At 33.9% G+C, this 21,620-nt stretch overlaps 3 protein-coding genes across 8 annotated transcripts; all 3 read right to left on the bottom strand.

The window, feature by feature from the left end:
• Positions 1–841: 841 nt before the first annotated feature.
• LOC139857210 (serine/threonine-protein kinase TIO-like) lies at positions 842–9,859 on the bottom strand. Of its 2 annotated transcripts, XM_071845949.1 has the most exons (12): positions 8,921–9,859; positions 8,616–8,753; positions 8,229–8,326; positions 6,607–6,775; positions 5,331–5,429; positions 4,719–5,249; positions 3,473–4,471; positions 2,426–2,659; positions 1,847–1,990; positions 1,686–1,754; positions 1,325–1,516; positions 842–1,186 (listed from the first exon to the last, which is right to left on the bottom strand). In XM_071845949.1, the coding sequence occupies exons 1-12, from the start codon at positions 9,851–9,853 to the stop codon at positions 935–937; spliced, it is 3,858 nt and encodes a 1,285-aa protein (XP_071702050.1). In that variant the 5' UTR covers positions 9,854–9,859; the 3' UTR covers positions 842–934. The 2 variants fall into 2 exon arrangements, with proteins under 2 accessions (XP_071702050.1, XP_071702051.1); XM_071845950.1 differs by lacking the exon at positions 842–1,186 and having other exon boundaries at positions 1,390–1,446.
• A 565-nt stretch (positions 9,860–10,424) lies between these two features.
• Positions 10,425–17,901, bottom strand: LOC139857390 (serine/threonine-protein kinase TIO-like). 5 transcript variants are annotated; one of them, XM_071846140.1, is made up of 10 exons: positions 17,848–17,901; positions 16,697–16,834; positions 16,411–16,508; positions 15,845–16,013; positions 15,016–15,104; positions 13,325–13,855; positions 12,023–13,081; positions 11,475–11,708; positions 11,040–11,234; positions 10,425–10,920 (listed from the first exon to the last, which is right to left on the bottom strand). In XM_071846140.1, the coding sequence occupies exons 5-10, from the start codon at positions 15,031–15,033 to the stop codon at positions 10,672–10,674; spliced, it is 2,286 nt and encodes a 761-aa protein (XP_071702241.1). In that variant the 5' UTR covers positions 15,034–15,104; positions 15,845–16,013; positions 16,411–16,508; positions 16,697–16,834; positions 17,848–17,901; the 3' UTR covers positions 10,425–10,671. The 5 variants fall into 5 exon arrangements, with proteins under 5 accessions (XP_071702241.1, XP_071702240.1, XP_071702238.1 ...); XM_071846139.1 differs by having other exon boundaries at positions 11,043–11,234; positions 15,016–15,112; XM_071846137.1 differs by having other exon boundaries at positions 15,016–15,112.
• Positions 16,377–21,027, bottom strand: LOC139859254 (putative receptor-like protein kinase At5g39000). Its single transcript, XM_071848048.1, has 6 exons — positions 20,797–21,027; positions 19,770–19,858; positions 19,615–19,683; positions 17,848–18,790; positions 16,697–16,834; positions 16,377–16,508 (listed from the first exon to the last, which is right to left on the bottom strand). Exons 4-6 carry the CDS (start codon positions 18,772–18,774, stop codon positions 16,377–16,379), a joined length of 1,197 nt encoding a protein of 398 aa, XP_071704149.1. The 5' UTR covers positions 18,775–18,790; positions 19,615–19,683; positions 19,770–19,858; positions 20,797–21,027.
• Between the last annotated feature and the right edge of the window lie 593 nt (positions 21,028–21,620).

The raw sequence follows: 21,620 nt of genomic DNA on the forward strand, positions 1-21,620 counted from the left end.
AATTATAACTACAACTGTACGGAACTATTAACAAGACCTTTTTCTCAATTGTAGAGGTTTGAACAGGAGCACCACCGGTAGATAGCGGTTGTGACGACGGCACTACTTTTAGTTTCTTAAGCAAGTTTTCCTCTCTCTTAATTTTACGGATCTCAACCATACTATCCTCCCTTCGCCGCCGTCCTTCATCCGGATCGACAGCGACTTTGTACCGGTTCGGCGAACTTGGTTGGCCTTAGAGACATGATTAATTAATTGATCAATGATAGATGACTGATAGATAGATGGATTTATGGCAAATCAAACACTAGGATTGCAAATACTTTATACTTGTGCGAAATCAGTTTGACGGAAAGTATCAAAGTTTTGTTTAGTTTTTTATTTACCAGTTTGCCCAATTTATCCACTAATATGCACAAAATACATAGACTATAAATATGCATTTTCCACCTCAAAATAAGTTTAGACATTCAACACTTGGAACCCTAGTCTTCCTTTCTCATTTTCCCCAAATTACCAAATTCCCTAACCTTGTAAAACCATTGATCTAATTCAATCTTGACAATTTGTTGTGGTTTGATTTTGATTATTCATCTTATTAGTCTAGCATCCATGTTATTATACATTATATACATATAAACATACTGCATCATACTTTTATCTTCACCATCACCATCACCATCACCATCACCATCACCATCGTAAACAAACTCACTGTTTCATTGCGTTTAACATTCCAAATCACGATGTCAGCTTAAATCTAAGAATCACGCTAACCTTCATTCCAGGTTTTTCTTCTATTCCCCACCTAAATTGATTAATTTATGATACATAATTTGAGAGGATGGATATGTATATTGATTATAGGAGCTAGTAATGCTAAAGAGCTTCTTTTAAAACCAAACGTACAGTTTCAATGCATTTCATAATGTTACTAATAAAAAAATTCCTCGGACGTGTTTACAATGTCAATAGCCATGTTGGCTATGTCTTCTTCTGGGAAGTGACGTAGTTTTTTAATAACCTGGTACACGTCTGATGAGCGGGTGATCTTTCTACAAGGTTGATGATTACACATTTCAGCTAATGCCATAAGACTCATTTGTAGAAGTGACTCATTAATAGCATATGTCCTGCTTGGCTCCAGTGCAACAATTGAGTAATCTGCCACCACCTTTAACAAAGCCTGCAAGAACCATATAAAAAAAGATATACATCACAGATAGTATATAAAGTTTGAATGTCAAAAGTGGTACTACATGAAGTGTTTGTATCAGATATATTTATTTATAAATAAATTGAAGATGATATATAGGTACTATACATTCACTGCTCCTTTGGAGATCATATCTTCAATAAGTTTATCGGAGTGGACAGAAAGAAAGAGAAGACAACCAGAAATATATTCCTTTTCTATGTCTGTTGTATCTGCTGAAATCAGCATTTCTGCAAGTTGGGGTATACATATCCTTAGTTCTTCATGAAACAAATCACTATTACATGCTGTCCCGAAAATCTGTTAAATAAATAATGACACATAAGCACTCATCCATTATATATATATATATATATATATATATATATATATATATATATATATATATATATATATATATATATATAAATAAAAATAAAAATATATTGTTGCAGTATAACTACTAGTTGAAAACACAAAGACATCTTACAGCATACACAGCATTAGTGTCCTTATCCATTAACCGACTGCCCAACAGACCAATGACGTTGTGTTTTGCCTATAATATAACGAGAATCAAGTAATCAGGAAATAGATAGAGTGAAACACGCATCAATGTTGCAGAATATGGAATCATCTAGCAATACTTACCAACAAGCTATAAAAGTAGGAGCTATGAGAGCACATTTCTCCTATAGCCTGCAACGTCCAGGAACGCAGAATTGGATCTTCATGAGTTAGGAAGGCTTTCAAGTGTTGTAAAATATCTGCTCCATCTATATACTTATAAAACTCCTGCGTCCACATGTTCGTTTATTAACACATAATAATAATAGTAATAATGATAATGGTGATATTAAAAGCAAAATAAACTTAACAAGTTAACATGGATATGCCTATTTATGTTTCTACAATATATACGCTACTAGACTACTAGGAATTGCACTATATGGAATCTCATTTATAAATTTTTTTTACTCGAATAAGACCTTTGAGCAGTGATTCAATTCCTTGGTTTGAAATCGTATTTAGGGGTTATGTACATTCAACAAGAGGGTGAAAGAAAGTGGATACCAAACCGTGAGTTTCTGGAACACAGAGGAAATTTTGAATTGACTAAACTGTTTTATTTAAACTTTTCTCTTATCATATCATTTTTAATACAAGCCTAGCAACTAATATGGAGTACATAAAAAGATTGGGACTTGTATATATCAAGTACGTACTGACCTCATCCATTTCGGCTACCCTAGAAACTATTTCCAGAACTTTTATCTTGACTTGAGTTGGTGATGAATCATCAAGTAATCTTTTCATTAAATTTGGATTTAAGAGACCTTTCCCAACAAGTTCAACAGCCAAAGACCGATGGTCCACCATTTTGGATAGAAGGAGAAGAACGTCTTCAGTATTCTTTGACTCCAAATGTTCCAAACAATTGATTATTTGCCCAGGAAGTCCTACCTGAAGATTTAGAAGCATTCATTATTTGCAAAATTGCGAAACACAGAAACTAAAACTTGCACCAACACCTGCAAATTTTCTTTTCATGTGGGGCGTTTTTGATAACATAATTTGTTACAACTTCCTAGTTATATTTCATATAACAAATTTTCAAGTATGATAAACTGAAGAGATAAATATGTAACATATATATATATATATATATATATATATATATATATATATATATATATATATATATATATATATATATATATATGGAGAAAATCCAGAGCTAAGCATCCATTTTGCAGATAAATAAATTTGATTTTTTTTTTATATCTTTTAAGTTAGAATTTATATTTCAGATTTTTTTTTTTAATTTCTGGAATTAATTCTTACTGTTAAGAATATAAAAAAAATATTTTATATAAATACAAGTTATCATACATCTTAAGTATGATAACGCACATTAACATACATCGATGTATGACCAGAACTAATGAAAAATGACTAATGACGGATGAAAAACAATGTTTGGGGTTTTGAAATTAGGGTTTAGATTTTAGGGTTTATGGTTTATGGTTTAGATTTAGGGTTTAGATTAAGCTTTTAACACGAACGGTTTAGAGTTGAGGTTTTATGGTATTGGGAAAGGGTTTTACCCGGTGAATATTATTGATAATAAATTCAGATAAGAACAACGACCACAAGCGCGCTTTGACTTCTCGTGAACAACTAGAAAAACAGGACCAGCGAAACCAGGAACGACCGACGATACACCTAGACCAAGACATGAAATAACTTAAAAATAAAAATATATATAATATATACCTCCAAAATAATTTGAATATACTTCCCCATGTCTCGAACAAGACTTTCCTTTGAAGTCAGAAATGGAAACCCCAAAAGATTAAGTACAAAATCAACTGTTTTTGTTACTTCGTTTTTCCCTCCACCAGTTCCACCCCAACACCGTAAAAGCTTAAGATGGATATCAGATATTAAATCACATAAAACTTGTACATATTCACTTGAAACCAAAACTTGGCGAATAACTGAAATGCCACCTTGGAAACACTGCATTAATGAAAAAATTGTCCACTGAACCCCAAGAGGTGAGAGTCCAATTTCATCTGGATACTTGTTTCCTAACAGATTAATAAGACATTTTAGGATTTCACTGCCACCCATGTCCTGAAAAGCTAAAGGCCCACCCCAATATAATCTGATACACAACAAAAGTGTGCACCCATCCCTGATCCCGTGCCAGTATGAAAGCATATTTTTACCGGTTCCTTGAGGGTCTGTTTTTGACATCTTGAGATAATCACAAAGTGTGGCACTCTTTGGGATCAAAGGAACGACTATTTCACGAATTGATGTTGCAACAGACTCATTATATTCAAGGGAGCACATGTATGCAAGTGCCAGCATGGCAGACATTGAATGGGGATGAAAATTTTGTAGTCCATTACACGTGGAGTAATGGTGGGCTAGGTCAGAGAGGCGTGACTGTTGCATTTCAGGGGAAGATGTAAGCATAATAACTGCAGTATATCCTTTAGGCGGATCATTTATGGATTGTGCTACTGAAGCTACAAAAAGGCACGACTGGAGAATCAAGTCACTTAGATCGGATACTTTACTTTTCAGGTTGTTTGTGTCTTGTTGTTGAGGATCTCTATCGAATGAAGCACATAGATTTATTATTGAAAAAACCTCTGAAATGATTGTATTTTCACCACCTCCACCTACGATTGAGGAGGAACTAGAGAGGCCACATAAAACTCCAGCAACTGAATCATTATGCAGGCAACACCTTAATATTATCTGAAACAAGAAATTATACCACTTCTTAGGTGATCCATGATGAATTACTTAATTAAATTTTAACTGGTAAATTGGACCCATTTACTCATATTTGACACATTAGATTTAGATATATTCTTCAAAAAAAAAAAAAAAAAAAAAAGTGTTTCAAGTTAACCTTGATCCATTTTGACACATACCATATTGAGCAATTATCTAAAACCCTTAATCTCTAGGATTAATGCTACATATAAACTTAAATTATCACCTTAATTACAGAAGACCATGAGAAGACCAAGCGCTGTCGAAGACAATAGAACATAGCAAGCCGTACAGCTTCGGACCCGAGGAATGCTTGTGTGACTGTTTCAACTATCTCTTCATAATCTTTACCAATGAATGATTCACATTCATCTCTTTTAATGTTAATCTGATCTAAAGAGTGTGAATGCATTGAACTTAATGGGAACACGGGTGCATTTTCTTTTGTACATTGAATCTCAAAAGCATCTATTAGTGACCAAATAGCCTCACATGCTTCACAAGCAGCACGTAATAAATTTGAGGAGCCAGACATGAGACTTGTACCACAAGTCACTAAGCAAGAAAGCAAATCATCTATGACACCGAAAGCTTTAGCATTATCCAATATATCTCTAAGAGTGTTTGTCACCATCTCAACATGTTTGATGGCCATGGAAGCTTTCAGACCTTGTGCAACACTAGTTATTATAATTCTAATGCAGGCGACAGATTCATATACAAGTCTCCCGGATGCATCTTCAGCGCAACGAGTAACCTACACAAACCTAAGTTTGAGGTGTAACAGCTAAAAAATTTATACATATTATTATATTATATCTTTGGTTGAGAGTATAACCTCTTTATAAAGCTCCATCATAGCAACCCAATGCCTGATATATGAATCTCCAAACCGACTTCCATTGTTATCCAATGACTTCTTTATATCTGCGAAACTCTGTAAAACTAGACATTAGTGACGAGCGCCGGGTAAAGAAAGAAATAAAGATGCTAAGATGTAAAACTAGACATTAGTGGCAAGCGCGTTAGCCAATAACTATATATAAAGACCTTAAATGAAGCCAGTTTCCAATTCTAGTTACACTTATTTACAGTTGTTCAAATTTGAATCATTTCTTATGCCATGCTATAGTAAACTGATAAATTCGATCAAGGCAAGTTGATTAGAGATATGGATGCCCGTGAAATAATAATAATAATAATAATAATAATAATAATAATAATAATAATAATAATAATAATAATAATAATAATAATAATAATAATAATAATAAGGGAAATGCTAATGACAACCCTTAGCGTTGTCATTAAGAAGTTTTTTAATGCAAAAAGAGTTGTACATTTGTAAGTTAAAGAGTAGTTTTTTTCATAGAAGTAGGTAGTTATTGAAAATGTACAATGAAATCATACATGTTTAAATTTTTTAATGTTAGGGTTGTCATTAGCATTTTTCACTCTTAGGAATAATAATAATAATAATAATAATAATAATAATAATAATAATAATAATAATAATAATAATAATAATAATAATAATAATAATCATAAAAATAATAATAATAATAATAATAATAATAATAATAATAATAATAATAATAATAGTAGTAGTAGTAGTAGTAGTAGTAGTAGTAGTAGTAGTAGTAGTAGTAGTAGTAGTAGTAGTAGTAGTAGTAGTAGTAATAATAATAATAATAATAATAATAATAATAATAATAATAATAATAATAATAATAATAATAATAAATTGTTAATGGCAAATCTATTATTGCTAAATTATTTAGATTATGCTAAATTGTTTATGCTAGAAAACTGTATAAACAATATTTGCTTCATATTTTTGATTGTGTGCTTAACCGAAAGATCTCTATTATTGTTCTAGTTTTTTTATGATTAATTATGTAACATGATTTATTGAGTTGTCAACGACACAGTTGATTTACAAAATATAGATAATGATAAATTGTTTACGCTAGCAGATAATTTAAACAATTATGAACCCAAGCCACCCATCTCTAGAATTAATTGTAACCACATATTTTGCACTGGGTATGTGGTAAAGCAGGGTTGGGCTCATTTAAGTTACTAATCAGAAAAGACTCATTTCAGTAACATACCTGAATGAGCAAGTCATTGTAATCTGACTTTTTCCTAAGAAGAATGTTGACAGTCAACCCAACATTTTCCCAAAAACTCTTATCTTGCGCTCCTGTACAATGACTAGTAGCAACTAAGTTTGAAAGAACTCTCAGCTCGGCCTGGTTTGACTTGGGTACATCTTCATCCCTGTGATCATAACAAGTCGTTATTAATTAACAGAAAATGGGTTGGGAATCTGCTGATTATCTACATAAGTAATTAGATATAATAATTGGAAGTTTAAGCGAGTCAAATCTCAAACACTTAAATATTCAAGAGCTTTTGAGATTTACAAAGATGTCATCAGAGAATAAAGTCCTATGCTTGAATAATTTGCACAAATATTGACCAACACTGCAGGAAATTCCCTCTTTTGTGGTGAGTTTCCTCGCCGCATTAAAAGGGGGATCTCGCCGCACTAAATCTTTTGCGGCGACTACTCGTCGCATTATACCTCGTCACCGTATGTTTGCCACCTAAAGTCTTTTGCGGCGAACATAAGTGGGACCCACATTTATTAAGATAAATAAAAAAGAAAAGGGAAATTATCTATTGTGGCGATTGTTTTGTGACGACATGATGACGCCGGCCGTTCCCGGCAAAACAAATGCGCCGACTTATTTGCGACGAGTATATGCATCTAACAATTCATGGTATCAGATTTCTTTTGCGGCAACCCTCGCCGCTAAAGATAGCTAAACCAGGAAGTAGGATTCTAATTCTGGGCGTTTGGGAAACCTGTTTCATACCATTTTATAGAAGCTAACAACATATAACACCAACAATAATAAACATCAAACAACACTAAAATAAATAAACGTATACTGAAAGTTGTAACAATTATACAAACTACAAATATTAAAGTTCAAAAGCATCAATTCAGCGTTTTTACACAAACAACACAAACTATCCGCCTCATTTCCAGATATCGTAGCTAAAGCATTAACGTTGTGTTCTAGACTTTTTTTTAAGTGAAAAGAAATGGGAATGAATAGGAAGGAGAGAATAGTGATAGAAATGAATGTGTGTTGATATATGTCATTGTATTCAGGAGTTGAGAGGAAAGTAAAATAAAGAAAACTAATATATTATTATTATTGTAATATGAAGTTGTTAATAATAATAATTTATAATTTTTAATAAAAAATAAATAACAAGTAAAGCTTCTTATATCTTAAAACGGAGTATATCTTAACTGACGAGTAATATTGACATACATATAGATATACACTGATATATATATTAAACATAAAAAATAAAAATACACTGATATATTAATATAAAATATTTCATGGATATTTTGGATGGTTATAGGCCTATAGTCACTTGCAACTGCAACTAGGTCGCTTGCATTCTTGCAACTGCAACTATGGGGATACGAAGTACAGTATGTGAAACAGGTCGAAAAAGTAATAGAGTAGCAGGGATACAATAATCATTTATATATATATATTAACCCTTTTCCACTCCAATCATCTCATATTTTGTCGAAAAGTAATAGAATACATCGTAAGTACATTATTATGCATTTAAGCTTAATTATGTAGATGTTATTACGCTATAAATATTAACATGTCACATATAAGGGTAAAGAGATAACCAAGATTCAGGCAAACATATGGGTATCCAATTTCGTCGAGATAAAGTCACTTCTGATTGGATCTCATGAATGTTACCCTCATCGCCTTTATATAGTAACTGCAAAGTATAACCAATCATTAATTAATTGTCATTGGTGTAGTACTCCGTATAATTTATTTGATAAACAATTTTTTTTCTTTGAAATTGAATCATTTATCTAGTCAAAGTGTTTAGCAATGTTTATCAGAACAAAATAATTAATAGCATAGTATAGTACGTATGATTTTGGAAGTACACTACTACAAAAAACTGCTTTAGAAACCGATTTTTAACACTTTAGAAACCGATTTTAAAACCGGTTTGTATTGGGTGGGGTTTATAAAGTTAACAAGAAACCGGTACGTACCACATTTTCCTTGTTGACAAGAACTTCCTTAGAGGGATTCGTGTAAAGGTCGTCTCTATTAGTGTATGCCACATGAGAATCTAACTTCTCCTTCATTTTTCGATTCGTCAACGATAGACGGGTTTTATCCACATCCTCCTGAGATTCATATATTAATACATTAACTTGTTAAATACTGTATGTTGAAGCATCTAATTCTCAAAATTTACCTTTATGTGTATTTATGGTTTCATATATACCATAAAAAATGATGATATACAAATTGAGACGTGAAAATATATAATTCAAATCACGTCTAAGTTTACCTGCAGTTTTAAAGCTTTTTCAAGTTGTTGTAATACCACATCCATCGAAGGGCGTCCTTGTCGATCTCCCAACAGACACTGATATGCAATACGTGAAAACTTTTTCATGGAGTCGGTGCTCATGTACTCACTCAAAATAGGATCAATTATCCGATTTAGTGTTTCCTCTCTATACATGCTCTGAGCCAGTTGAGGTAATAATCGTTGTTTACTTACTCTATCCATATAGAAGCAAGAACGACCACATAGGACTTCAAACAGTACCACCCCGAACGAATAAACGTCCGACTCTTTGGTCAATATCCCGGAACATTTGTAAGCAGGATCAACATAGCCAGCTGTGCCAACCACGTTCGTGTAGATAAACGTGTCATTTTCGTTGGCACGGCCTATTCTAGAAAGACCAAAATCTGCTATCATTGCTTTCCAATTGTTATCGAGGAGAACATTAGCACTTTTAATGTCTCGGTGGATAACTCGTTCGTGTTCTGCAACGTGGTTGTGTAGATGATCTAATCCACGTGCTGCGTCGACACAAATATTTAGTCGCTGCATCCATGTCAGCTGACACGTTGAATCCAGAGACGTACGTAGATACTTGTCTAGGCTACCGCGATGTGCGTACTCGTAGATAAGAACTTTTTCAGGGCCTTGGTTGCAAAAACCGAGAAGGGATATGAGGTTTGGATGTTTATAACGAGTTAGCAATCGAATCTCTGTTAAGAATTCTTTAAGGCCCTGACCAGAAATTTTAGTATCAAGTCGCTTTATAGCAACAGTGGTTAGTTCCCTTTGACCGGAGAGTGAGATTTGTCCCTTATAAACGGGGCCATATCCACCCTTTCCGATAATAGTTGTGAAGTTTTCGGTGGCTTCTTTGATAAGTTGAAATGGTATGCTAAGGTGCTCCAAGTCTTTAAATTCCATCGTCATGGGTAAGTAAAATGTTAAAAAGATTAATGGTGAAGGAAGAAATTAAGAAAAAAAAATTGTTGGAAAAGGAGATGACTACCTATGAATCAAAAAGAAAGATAAAGACAGGACTATTTGATTTGATGTCTAATGAAAATAAGTGACTTTACTTTTTGATAATTTTTAATTAAGGTGCTAGCTAGTAGTGGAAATTGTAATCTTTGTTTAATCCTTAATAATTAAGCTACCTACTTCTCAACAGTCAAACCTTGAGTGCCGGCAAAATGGACTCGGAAATGTTTAAATGTGGTACATATGAAAGTGTTTAAATGTGGTACATCTGGACTTTCATAAACATAATATAGGCCATAGTGGACCCTCTTTATTTCGTTATTATCAAAAGAAGACGAAGTTTTTAGTTTTACATTATTAATATTAATGTACAGATAGTGGAAATTATTTAATTCCATATGATGAGTCATCTTATGATTTAAAACTAGCTACTTCAAAATCATGTGTTTGCAAAAAAAACAAAGAAAAAGAATTATAAGCCGTGTTATGTGAAATTATTTTGTTATTAAATTATATGTAATGTAATGGATGATGGATCAATATATGTTTGCATTTATCATAAACAACAGAACCGAATGAAACCAACACTCTTACCTTACCATCTCGCAACTCATCATCTTTTTCTTTTAAGTTTTTATGTTTCCAACAATAATTATCACAGTATTATGTAATTATTAAGAGCAGTAAAAATGAGACGCTGGTTATTAAGAGTCCTGTTTTGACAACCTGAAAGTATTAAATGAAAGTTGTACATCACTTGACAAGTTTTAGGTCTCTTCAGAGGCTCGGTTGAAAATGAGAGTTGAGTAGCTGGCAATGTCTTCGACGGGTGAATCGCGTAGTTCTCCTATGGCTGGGTACACATGTGATGAACGGATGAACTGTCTACAAGGTTGATGTTTACACATTGTAGCTAATGCCCGAAGAGTGAAATCTAGAGGTGACTCTTTGTCGTCATCAATCCTGTTTGGGTCGAGTGCAACAACAGAGTAATCTGCAACTACCTTTAACAGAGCCTGCAGGGACCACCACGTAAAAAACATACATGTCAAACCAGATAGTCAAAGGTGGTACTATACATGAAAGTTTTTGTATCAGATATGTATAAATGAAAGATGATAGTATGTACACCTACTACCTCCATTGCTCCTTCAAAGATCATATCTTCAGTAAGTTTATCCGAGTAGTAAGAAAGATTGTCAAGACAAGCAGCAACATTCCACTTCGTTATGTTATCAGTCTCTGGTGAAAGCAGCAGTTTTGCAAGTTGATGTATACATCTCCTCAGGTCTTCATAGAAATATTCACTGAAGAGTGTCATACAGGAAATCTATACAAAGTAAACAATGTCATGGAAGTGCTCATCCAGTGTATATGATAAATTAATTTATTGTTGCAGAATAACTAGTTGAAAACACACAGGCATCTTACAGCAAATATAGCTTCTTCACGGGGGGAGGCACTAAATTAATAGTTTATCTTATTACATGATGTGTAACCATGTGTAAGCAGGCCTATACTAATATAGAAGAAGATTGGGACTTCATCAAATACAATAGCAAGTACCGACCTTGTCCATTATGGCTACTCCAGAAACTATTTGCAGAAGTTTTAACTTGACTTGAGTTGGTGATGAATCATCAAGTAACCTTTTCATTAAAATTGGATTCAAGAGTCCTTTCCCAACAAGTTCGACAACCACTGACCGATGATCTACCATCAAGGCTAGTAGGGAAAGAGGTTCTTCAGTATCCTTTGACTCCAAATGTTCCAAACACTTGATTATTTGCCCAGGAAGTCCTACCTAGAGATTTAATAACATTAATTATCTGCAAAATTTGTGAAACATGAATAGCTAAAGGCCCACCCCAATATAATCTGAAACATAAAAAAACCACACACCCATGCATCCCTGAAGATTTAGAAGCATTAATTATATCCAAAATCTGTGAAAGAGATCATGCAAAACTTGGAACACCTGCAATTTTTCTTTGCATGTGGGCTTTTTTTGAAGATGTAATAATTACAACTCAACTATCTAGTACCCGACCGAATTATTTTCAAACAAGTATGATAAAAACTATAGAGACAAAAATGTATGTAAATACACATACACACCTCTATAAGTATTTGAATATACTTGCCCATGCTTGCTTTTATTTCTATAACCATATCCTTCCTACTTGAAGAGTCCATGTCTCCAAGTTCAATACTCTTCTCAGAAGCCAAAAATGGAAACCTCAAAAGATAAACCACTTGATCAACCGTATCTTTGACTCCAATTTTCCGTCCACCGGGTCCAACCCAATATCGTAAAAGCTTAAGATGGACATCAGATATTAAATCACACATAATTTTTACACTTTCACTTGTAAGGAACACCTGGCGAAAAACTGAACTGCCTCCTTTAAGACAACAGATTAATGAATCAACTGTCCACACAACTCCAAGAGGTGAGAGTCCAATTTCATCTGAATGTTGCTGATTGTTTCCTAACATATCAATAAGACTTTGATGGATATTAAAGCCACCCAAGTCGTGAATAGCCAAAGGCCCACCCCAAAGTAATCTGAAATACAACAAAACCGCGCACCCATCTCTGATTCCGTGCCAGTATGAGAGCGTGACTTTGCCACCTTGAGCGCCTGTTGTTGTTATTGACATCCTGAGATAATCACAGAGTGTGACACTCGGTGGGATCAAAGGAACGGCTATTTCAAGAATTGATGTTGCAACGGACTCATTACATTCAAGGGAGCACATGTATCCAAGTGCCAGCATGGCGGACATACAATGGGGTCGAAAATTCTGTTTTCCGTCACACAAAGAGTAATGGTGGGCCAGGTCAGAAAGGCGTGACTGCTGCGTTTCAGGTGAGGATGTAAGCATAATAACTGCAGTATATCCTTTAGACCGATCATCTATGGATTGTGCAACCGAGGCTAATAAAAGGCACGCATGGAGAACCAAATCACTTGGATCAGATACTTTAATTTTCAGGTTGTTTGTGTTTTGTTGTTGTGGATGTCTATCGAATGAAGCACAAAGAGATAATATTGAAAAAACCTCATAAATGATTGTATTATCACCACATCCACCAACCACTGAGGAGAAACTAGAGAGACCACATAAAACTCTTGCAACCGAATCATTATGCATGCAACACCTTAAAATTATCTGAAACAAGAAAATATTCCACTTCTCAGGTAATCCATGATCAATAACTTAATTGATTTGTAATTGGTGAATTGAATCCATTTACTCATATTTGACACATTAGATAATAATATATTTTTCAAACAAAAAGAAAAGTGTTTCGGGTTTCACCTAACTCATTTTGACACATACCATATATATTGAGCAATTATCTAACCCTTAAACCACTAAAATTAACTTTACTTAGAAAGCCTAAATTATCACCTGAATTACAGAAGACCATGAGGTGACCAAGCACTGGCGAAGACAATAGAAGATAGCAACTCGTATAGCTTCGGACCTGAGGAATGCTTCTGTCACTGCTTCTATTATTTTTTCAGAATCTGTACCCGTCAATGGTCCACCTTCATCTCCTTTAATGTTATTCATTTCTGAAGAACGGGTATACATTGAGCTTAGTGGAAATACAGGTGCATTTTCTTTTATTGATTGAATCTCAAAAGCATCTATTAGTGACCAAATAGCCTCACATGCTTCACAAGCAGCACGTAACAAATTTGAGGAGCCAGACATGAGACTTGCACCACAAGTCACTAAGCAAGAAAGCAAAGCGTCTATGACACCTGATGCTTTAGCTTGATCCAATATCTCTTTAAGAGTGTTTTTTGCTACCTCAGCATGTTTGATAGCCATGGAAGCTTTCAGACCTTGTGCTACACCAGATATTATGATTCTAATGCAGGCAACAGATTCATATAAAAGTCTCCCCGATGCATCTTCATCACAACCAGTAACCTACAAATAACAAAGTGTTGAAATATATAAATATGTACAATCTCAATTTGGAGTATGATTTGTGTTGAATTTAGTTGTTACCGTGTGTTAACTTTAACATTAAGGTAAATAAGGACACCTGGAGCTAAAGTTAGAGGACCGAAGATGTGAAGTGGAAGATTGAAGGCCCAATTTGTCAGTATTAATTAAGTATACAATTGGTTATTTCGGTAGTATACGTCAAGGTTGCAAAATTCGCTATTCGGGGATTAATTGGTCGGGACTTTAGAAGGATTAATCGGTAATTCTGAGATCAATCGGGGATTAATCGGATTGTACTTTTTACAATTAAATTTTAAAAATTATATGTGTAAATATAGGAAATAATTATAAATATAAAAATAAACTTTAATATAATTGTCTAAAATTATTCATTTTACTCAAAAACTATAAAGTTCTAGTATAAATTCACGTTAAAATGTTAACCATTTTTAACTTTGACCGACTTTGATTACCAAATTCGATTTTGACCCATCAATTGAAGGTGACCGTTTAATTAAACGGATTTTTACAAATCGGAACGGATTGCTCATAAAAATGATTAATCGGTGATTAATCGGCGAGTAATCGGGTTTTTTACAACACTGGTATACGTAGTATCAACTAGATACCAATTGAGTTTAAGAACAGAGTTTAGTGAGTAATGTAAATCAATAAATGGTGAATTCGCGCTATGATCTTCTAAACCGTATGTGAGCAATAAGATATATGTGAAGATGATGATTATGATGATGATAACAGATTCAGTATCAATAACAATGTCCACAATGTATTAAGGTAGAAGGATTACAACGGATTGGGAGAGGGAATTGGTGATCAAATACTTAATGAAATTAGGGGATGGAGCATACAATTAACTTACAAGATAGGTTAAACACTACAATTTACATCACTAGTTTAAGTTCTAACAAGTAAAAGTTTGAGAGTTCGTAGTAGTAGTTTCAGACATTGTAATTGTAAAAATCAAAATTTGATTAAATTAATGAATCTACACCGCCGATTGAGGATAAAATTCTTGATGTTCGATTTTGTTTCTGATATTATACTTTTGTACATCAAGACTGAGATATAACCACGAATAAGAGTAATACATGTATCATAGCTTTGGTTGAGAGTATAACCTCTTTATATAGCTCCATTATAGTAATACAATGCCTGATATATGAATCTCCAAACCGTCCTCCATTGTTATCCAACGACTTCTTTATATCTGAGAAACTCTGTAAAAGCAAGACATTCGTGACAGGTGCCATCTAATCAGGAACTAGGTAAAGAAAGAAATAGATACAGAAAAAACTAAACAAATATTAAGATTAAGTGGTGTTTTCGATGTTTTATGTGATCCGGTTAACAAACATTTCAGATTAAGTGTTTCCAGCATCATATGAATTACACATAAATTTGTGTATTTGGTTGTATTTGATATCAGACTGGTCAGCAAATAAATTTTGCCAAAACCCAAATGGGTCAAAAAAAGGTCCAAAATGTATTTAGAATACATCCAACATCCTAAAATAGGGTTTTATTATAAGCTCTAAATAAAGTAAATTACTGTAACAAATTTAGTTTGTTATTATCAATAATGCTTTAATAATAATAAGGAAAATGCTAATGACAACCCTAAGGTTGTCATTAACAAATTTGTGTATGCATAAATTAATTGTACATTGTAATTTATAATAACTACTTATTTTCATGGAAAAAACTACCTTTTAACTTATAAATGTACAACTATTTTTGCATTGAAAAACTTCTTAATGACAACCCTAAGGGTTGTCATTAGCGATATGGTATGCTTTGACCCGTATCTTATGGAGTTACCCAACCCACCCATCTGTTATGTGCAGATTTTGCAGCGGCAACGTGATAAATCAGGGTTGGACATATTTAATTTTGTAAGGCAATATTTCATAGTTAATCAAGGAAAACTCATTTCAGTAACATATATACCTTAACCAGCAAGTCATTGTAATCTGACTTTTTCCTGAGAAGAATATTGACAGTCAACCCAACATTTTCCCAAAAACTCTTATCTTGCGCTCCTGTACAATGACTGGTAGCAACTAAGTTTGATAGAACTCTCAACTCTGCCTGGTTTGACTTGGGAATATCTTCATCCCTGTGGTCATAACAAGTCATTATTAACACGACATTTGTTGAGAACCTGTTGATTAATTACCAAGGTGCTAACATATATATAATTAGAAGCCAGTAACATATATAACTCTAGTGGTAGTCACTAGTGTCACAGGTTAAAACCCCCAAAAAATTTCTACTTGATGTCTTATTTCAATAGTGTCACTCAAAAGAATATACACGATCCAGTGGTGTCACTAGTTAAAAACCCAAAAAAAAAAATCCACTACATCGCGTATTTTAGTTGTCTCCCGTGCAACCACTGGGCCTAAAGTAGATCCGCCCGTGTTAGAAGCTAGAACACAATATGTAAATTATTAAGCATAATTATGTAGATGTAATTACACTATAAAAATGTCACAAAAGGATAAAGAGATAACCAAGATTCAGGCAAACATATCGGTGTCCAATTTCCTTGAGATAAAGTCACTTCTGATTGGATCTCATGAATGTTACCCTCATCACCTCTGTATAGTAACTGCAAAGTGTAACCAATCATAAGTTGTCTTTTGTGTGACATAATTTATTTATTTGATAAAACATTTTTTATTTCTTTGAAATGGACACAAAGAACTCGGAACAATCTTTTAATTTAGTCAACATGTTTAGCAATGTTTATCAGAACAAAATAATATATAGCATAGTATAGCATGCTTTCGTAAGTACCTCATTGCCCCTGTTAACAAGAACTTCGTTAGAGGGATTCGTGTAAAGGTCGTTTCTAGTAGTGTATGCCACATGAGAATATAACTTCTCCATTATCTCTCGGTTTGTCAATGATACACGGGCTTTATCCGTGTTCTCCTGATATTCATATATTAATTACTTAAGTAAGTTTTTCAAAACGAAAAAAACAATAATAAAAATAAAAATTAGTTACCTATGTTGAAACATCTTATTCTTAAATTTTACCTATAGATGTATGTATGGTTTCATACCATAAAATATGATATATTAATGGGTAAATAGCCCAAAAAGGTAATATAAAAAGACAAAGTTTTCCAATAAAGAGAATATCACTTTTATCGTTGCCTGTAAAGGATTTTGATTTCAAATCGGAGCATAGAAAGGAGTCGAATTTGAAAAAAGTTGCAATGAGGTAATATCCGTCCAAATGTACATCCACCTAGGCGCCACCTCATCAATGTAATTGCGTGGCCGCCACCTCATCATCTTCTCCAAAATTCCGGCTAAAATTTCGAAAAAAGAAATTCAACCATTGTACGTTTGATTCCACTACCGCTCAACGTATGGTTTTATGCCATCAGATTTCCGGCCAACGTTTTGGCCATTGGCCAAAGAGTAACATATTACAGTTAATGAAAAATGAAACAAAACTCCACGAAAAATATTGATGGCATAAAACCACTTCCAGATGCGTTGTCATCTTTTCTAAATTTAAAATCACAAAAAGGAAGATTGTTGATTTTATGGCTTTTAGCAAAGAACAGAGACGGATGATAATCATCATTTTTACAAGTTATAATAGAAGGATTTAAACAAGAGACAAATGCTTAAATAATTGGAACAGAAAGTTTAGAAACCTCACACAAGCAATCAATATTCGTGACTTAATGATTTACTAGTCAAGAACTCTATTTAATTCATAACTCGGTGTGTTTTGCAATGAGAATGTTCTGGGGGTGAAACTTACTCATTATCAAAAAAAAAAAAAAATAAATAAATAAATAAAAGTCACGGTGTCACTTTTTACCTTGATTGCAACCTTTTTCAAATTTGACAACTTTCTATGCTCCAAATTGAAATCATAGTCCATTATGGGCAATGGTAATTTAGATGTGTACACACTTAATTACCTGCAGTTTTAAGGCTTTCTCAAGTTCTAGTAATACCACATCCATCGATGGGCGCCCTTGTCGATCTTCCAGCAGACACTGATATGCAATCCGTGAAAACTTTTTCATTGAGTTGGTGTTCATGTACTCACTCAATGTAGGATCTATTATCCGATTAAGTGTTTCCTCTCTATACAAGCTCTGAGCGAGTTGAGGTAATAATCTTTGTTTACTCACTATATCCATATAGAAGCACGAACGGCCACATAGGACTTCAAACAGTACAACACCAAATGAATAAACGTCCGACTCTTTGGTCAATATCCCGGAACGATGGTAAGCAGGATCAACATAACCCTTTGTGCCACTCACATCTGTGAATACAAAAGTTTCATTTTCGTTGGCACGGCCTATTTTGGAAAGACCAAAATCTGCTATCATTGCCCTCCAGTTACTATCCAAGAGAACATTGGCACTTTTAATGTCTCTATGGATTACTCGTTCATGTTCTGCAACGTGGTTGTGTAGATGATCTAAACCACGTGCTGCGTCAACGCAGATATTTAGTCGCTGCATCCATGTCAGCTGACACGTTGAATCCGAAGACGTACGTAGGTACTTGTCTAGGCTTCCGCGATGTGCATACTCATATATAAGAACTTTTTCAGGGCCTTGGTTGCAGAAACCAAGAAGGGATATGAGGTTAGGATGTTTATAACGAGTTAGCAATTGAATCTCTGTTAAGAATTCCTTAAGGCCCTGACCCGAAATTCTAGCATCGAGTCGCTTTATAGCAACGGTGGTAAGTTCCCTTTCACCGGAGAGTGAGATTTGTCCCATATAAACAGGGCCATATCCACCCTTTCCGATGATAGTTGTGAAGTTTTTGGTGGCTTCTTTAATTTGCTCAAATGGTATACTAAGGTGATCCAGATTTATGAAAGCCATCGTAATAAATTTGTACCTAAAATGATTAACTGATTAATATTGAAGGAAGAAAGAAATTGTTCAAAATGATTGATTAGCAGCAAAGGAGATGACTACCTTTGAATTAAAAGAAAGATAAGACAGGACTCTTCGTTGTCAATTGACTTTACTTTTTGATATTTAATAAAGGTGCTAGTAGTGGAAATGGTAATATAGGCCATAGTGGACCCTCTTTTTTTTCGTAAAGATGTAAAAGAAGTCGTTTTTGTTTTAAAATTATTAATGTACAAATAGTTAAAATTGTTTAATTCCATATGACGAATCATCTTATAATTGAACAACCTACTTGAAATCATGTCTTTGCCAAAAAAAAAAAAAAACAAAGAAAAAGACTTGGGAAAAAAACTAATAAACCATGTATATGAGATCATTTTTGTTACTAAACTATATGTATCATCTAATACAAGTTTGACTAGAAAGTATTTTCTATTTAAAGATTCGAGCATTACAGGCCGAACCCGTGCTTAGACTAATGGATCGAGTCAGGCTCAAGTTGACAGAACCACAATTTCCTGGCTACTCCAGGAGAGAGCAGGGTCTAAGCTAAGTTAGCCTGTCAGATTGAAAACCTAAACCATCAAAATGATTTTATGAAAATAAGGGAGCCCAAAAGCGGCAATTGTAAATTTGTCAATTAAAAAAAAAAAGTAAAAACAACGGCATCGTTCTCATCTCATCCTCACACTATATCATGGCTAGAAATGTAAACTCATATACAGTAAACCCTATACCCAACTCATCAACAGACTTCACATTTCTTTCGATAAGTAACCTTCATTTGTACCAGGTAACTGGACATACCTTGTACGAGATTGAAGGAAGTAATGACCTTGAGTTGTTGAATAACTTCATCAATTGGCGAACTCCGTTCTGTCAAAGAAGTTCAATAAAGAATTAAAGATGATCAATTGCAACACACAACATATCCACGAGCAATGACTTTAACCATTATTTACCTATAGAGAGCAATTTTACGAAATTGTGTAGTTGCTTCTAGCTGCATATTGGATCATTTGAATATACTACAGCAACTCTCCAACTCCAACTGCACATTAATTACCATCACTATCAACCGTTCAAAAACCAAAATACCGTCAGGAAAATCTACATTTACCTTCCACGTGAAAAATGCCAACTGTTTAACATATATTGACATCTTCTTATACCAGACACACACACACACACACACACACACGCGCGCGCACGCACGCACGCACTAGATATCATAACTTCAAACCTATTAATCTAACGCAGCCTAAAAAGAATTGTACATTTAACTGCAGCTAAGAAAAAGCTTTACCCAAACAAGCTAGCAAAAGCGTTCAATTTGGCAGCAACAGTAGATAAAGGGGGATTAGAAGTGGGTAGCTTAGAAGCATTTAATTTGGCGTTAATGCAAAAGTGGAGGTGGCAAATTCTCTTGTCCCCATATTCCTTATACCTTAGAGTAATAAAAGTGATCCACACAAACTATGCGGGTTTAGAGTTAGCAGGTTGTTCCAATGAAGGTTTGTGGTCAACTATTGTTTCTTCATGGAATTCATTGGATGATGAAATTGCTGCCTTTTCATTGTACTCTAATGATAAAATTACAAACTAAGGACAAGAAATACAGGGAAATAAGAATACCATCTTAGCAGTGATAATTAGCTGTCAATATGCAGAGTTTTGATACATTGTTACTGTTCCATACACCCGATTGTACAGAATTCTATAAACCAAGGATCTCATTAATCTCAACTGATTGAGTTGCACCAACTATGATCATCATATTCATATGCATATATGTGTACAGATATATAATATAATAAACACCTTATACCTACGTATTAAGTATTAAACCCTTATACATCTTCTCAATTCATTTATAGTATAATCACATACGCACATTCAAATATGTATCCAATCCTACACTACAATTACACAAATCATCATATATAAATATAAATTATAACTACAACTGTACGGAACTATTAACAAGACCTTTTTCTCAATTGTAGAGGTTTGAACAGGAGCACCACCGGTAGATAGCGGTTGTGACGACGGCACTACTTTTAGTTTCTTAAGCAAGTTTTCCTCTCTCTTAATTTTACGGATCTCAACCATACTATCCTCCCTTCGCCGCCGTCCTTCCTCCACATCGACAGCGACTTTGTACCGGTTCCGGCGAACTTCAGTCCTGCCGGTTGGCTTAGAGACATGATTGATTAGTTGATCAATGATAGATAACTGATTGATAGATAGATAGATTGATATATGGCAAATCAAACACTAGGATTGCAAATACTTACTTTTATACCTGTGCGATATCAGTTTGACGGGAAGTATCAAAGTTTTGTTTATTTTTTTATTTTTATTTTTTTTACACTTATTACTGCTTTTTATTTACTTTTTTTAATCTTTTTATCAGATCAGATGTTTATTTATACTCCGTATCTTTTATTTTATTTTAGAAAAAATATCATGGTTGGTCTCCAAACTTTTACACCATAAATCAAGGTGGGAATTTAAGTTTAAATCGATCATGGTTGGTCCCAAGTTTTTAAACATCATACACGAATAGTCCCAGAAATTAACACCGTTAGGTTCACATTGTTAACCTTAGACATGTGCCTCGCACATGATGGGTATTTTTGTCTTTTCAATCCTCACTTGTCTCTTTCAACCCATCCTTTTTTCAACCCTAACTATAGATACATCTCCTTAACCCTACTTCCATTTTTTAAAATCAAAATCTACAAATTAAAACGTTGTTTACCATTTTTTTAATTAAGTCACTTAATTAAAACGTTGTTTACCATTTTTTT

This window comes from Rutidosis leptorrhynchoides, chromosome 7 (assembly GCF_046630445.1).
Source record: "Rutidosis leptorrhynchoides isolate AG116_Rl617_1_P2 chromosome 7, CSIRO_AGI_Rlap_v1, whole genome shotgun sequence".
NCBI lineage: Eukaryota > Viridiplantae > Streptophyta > Magnoliopsida > Asterales > Asteraceae > Rutidosis > Rutidosis leptorrhynchoides.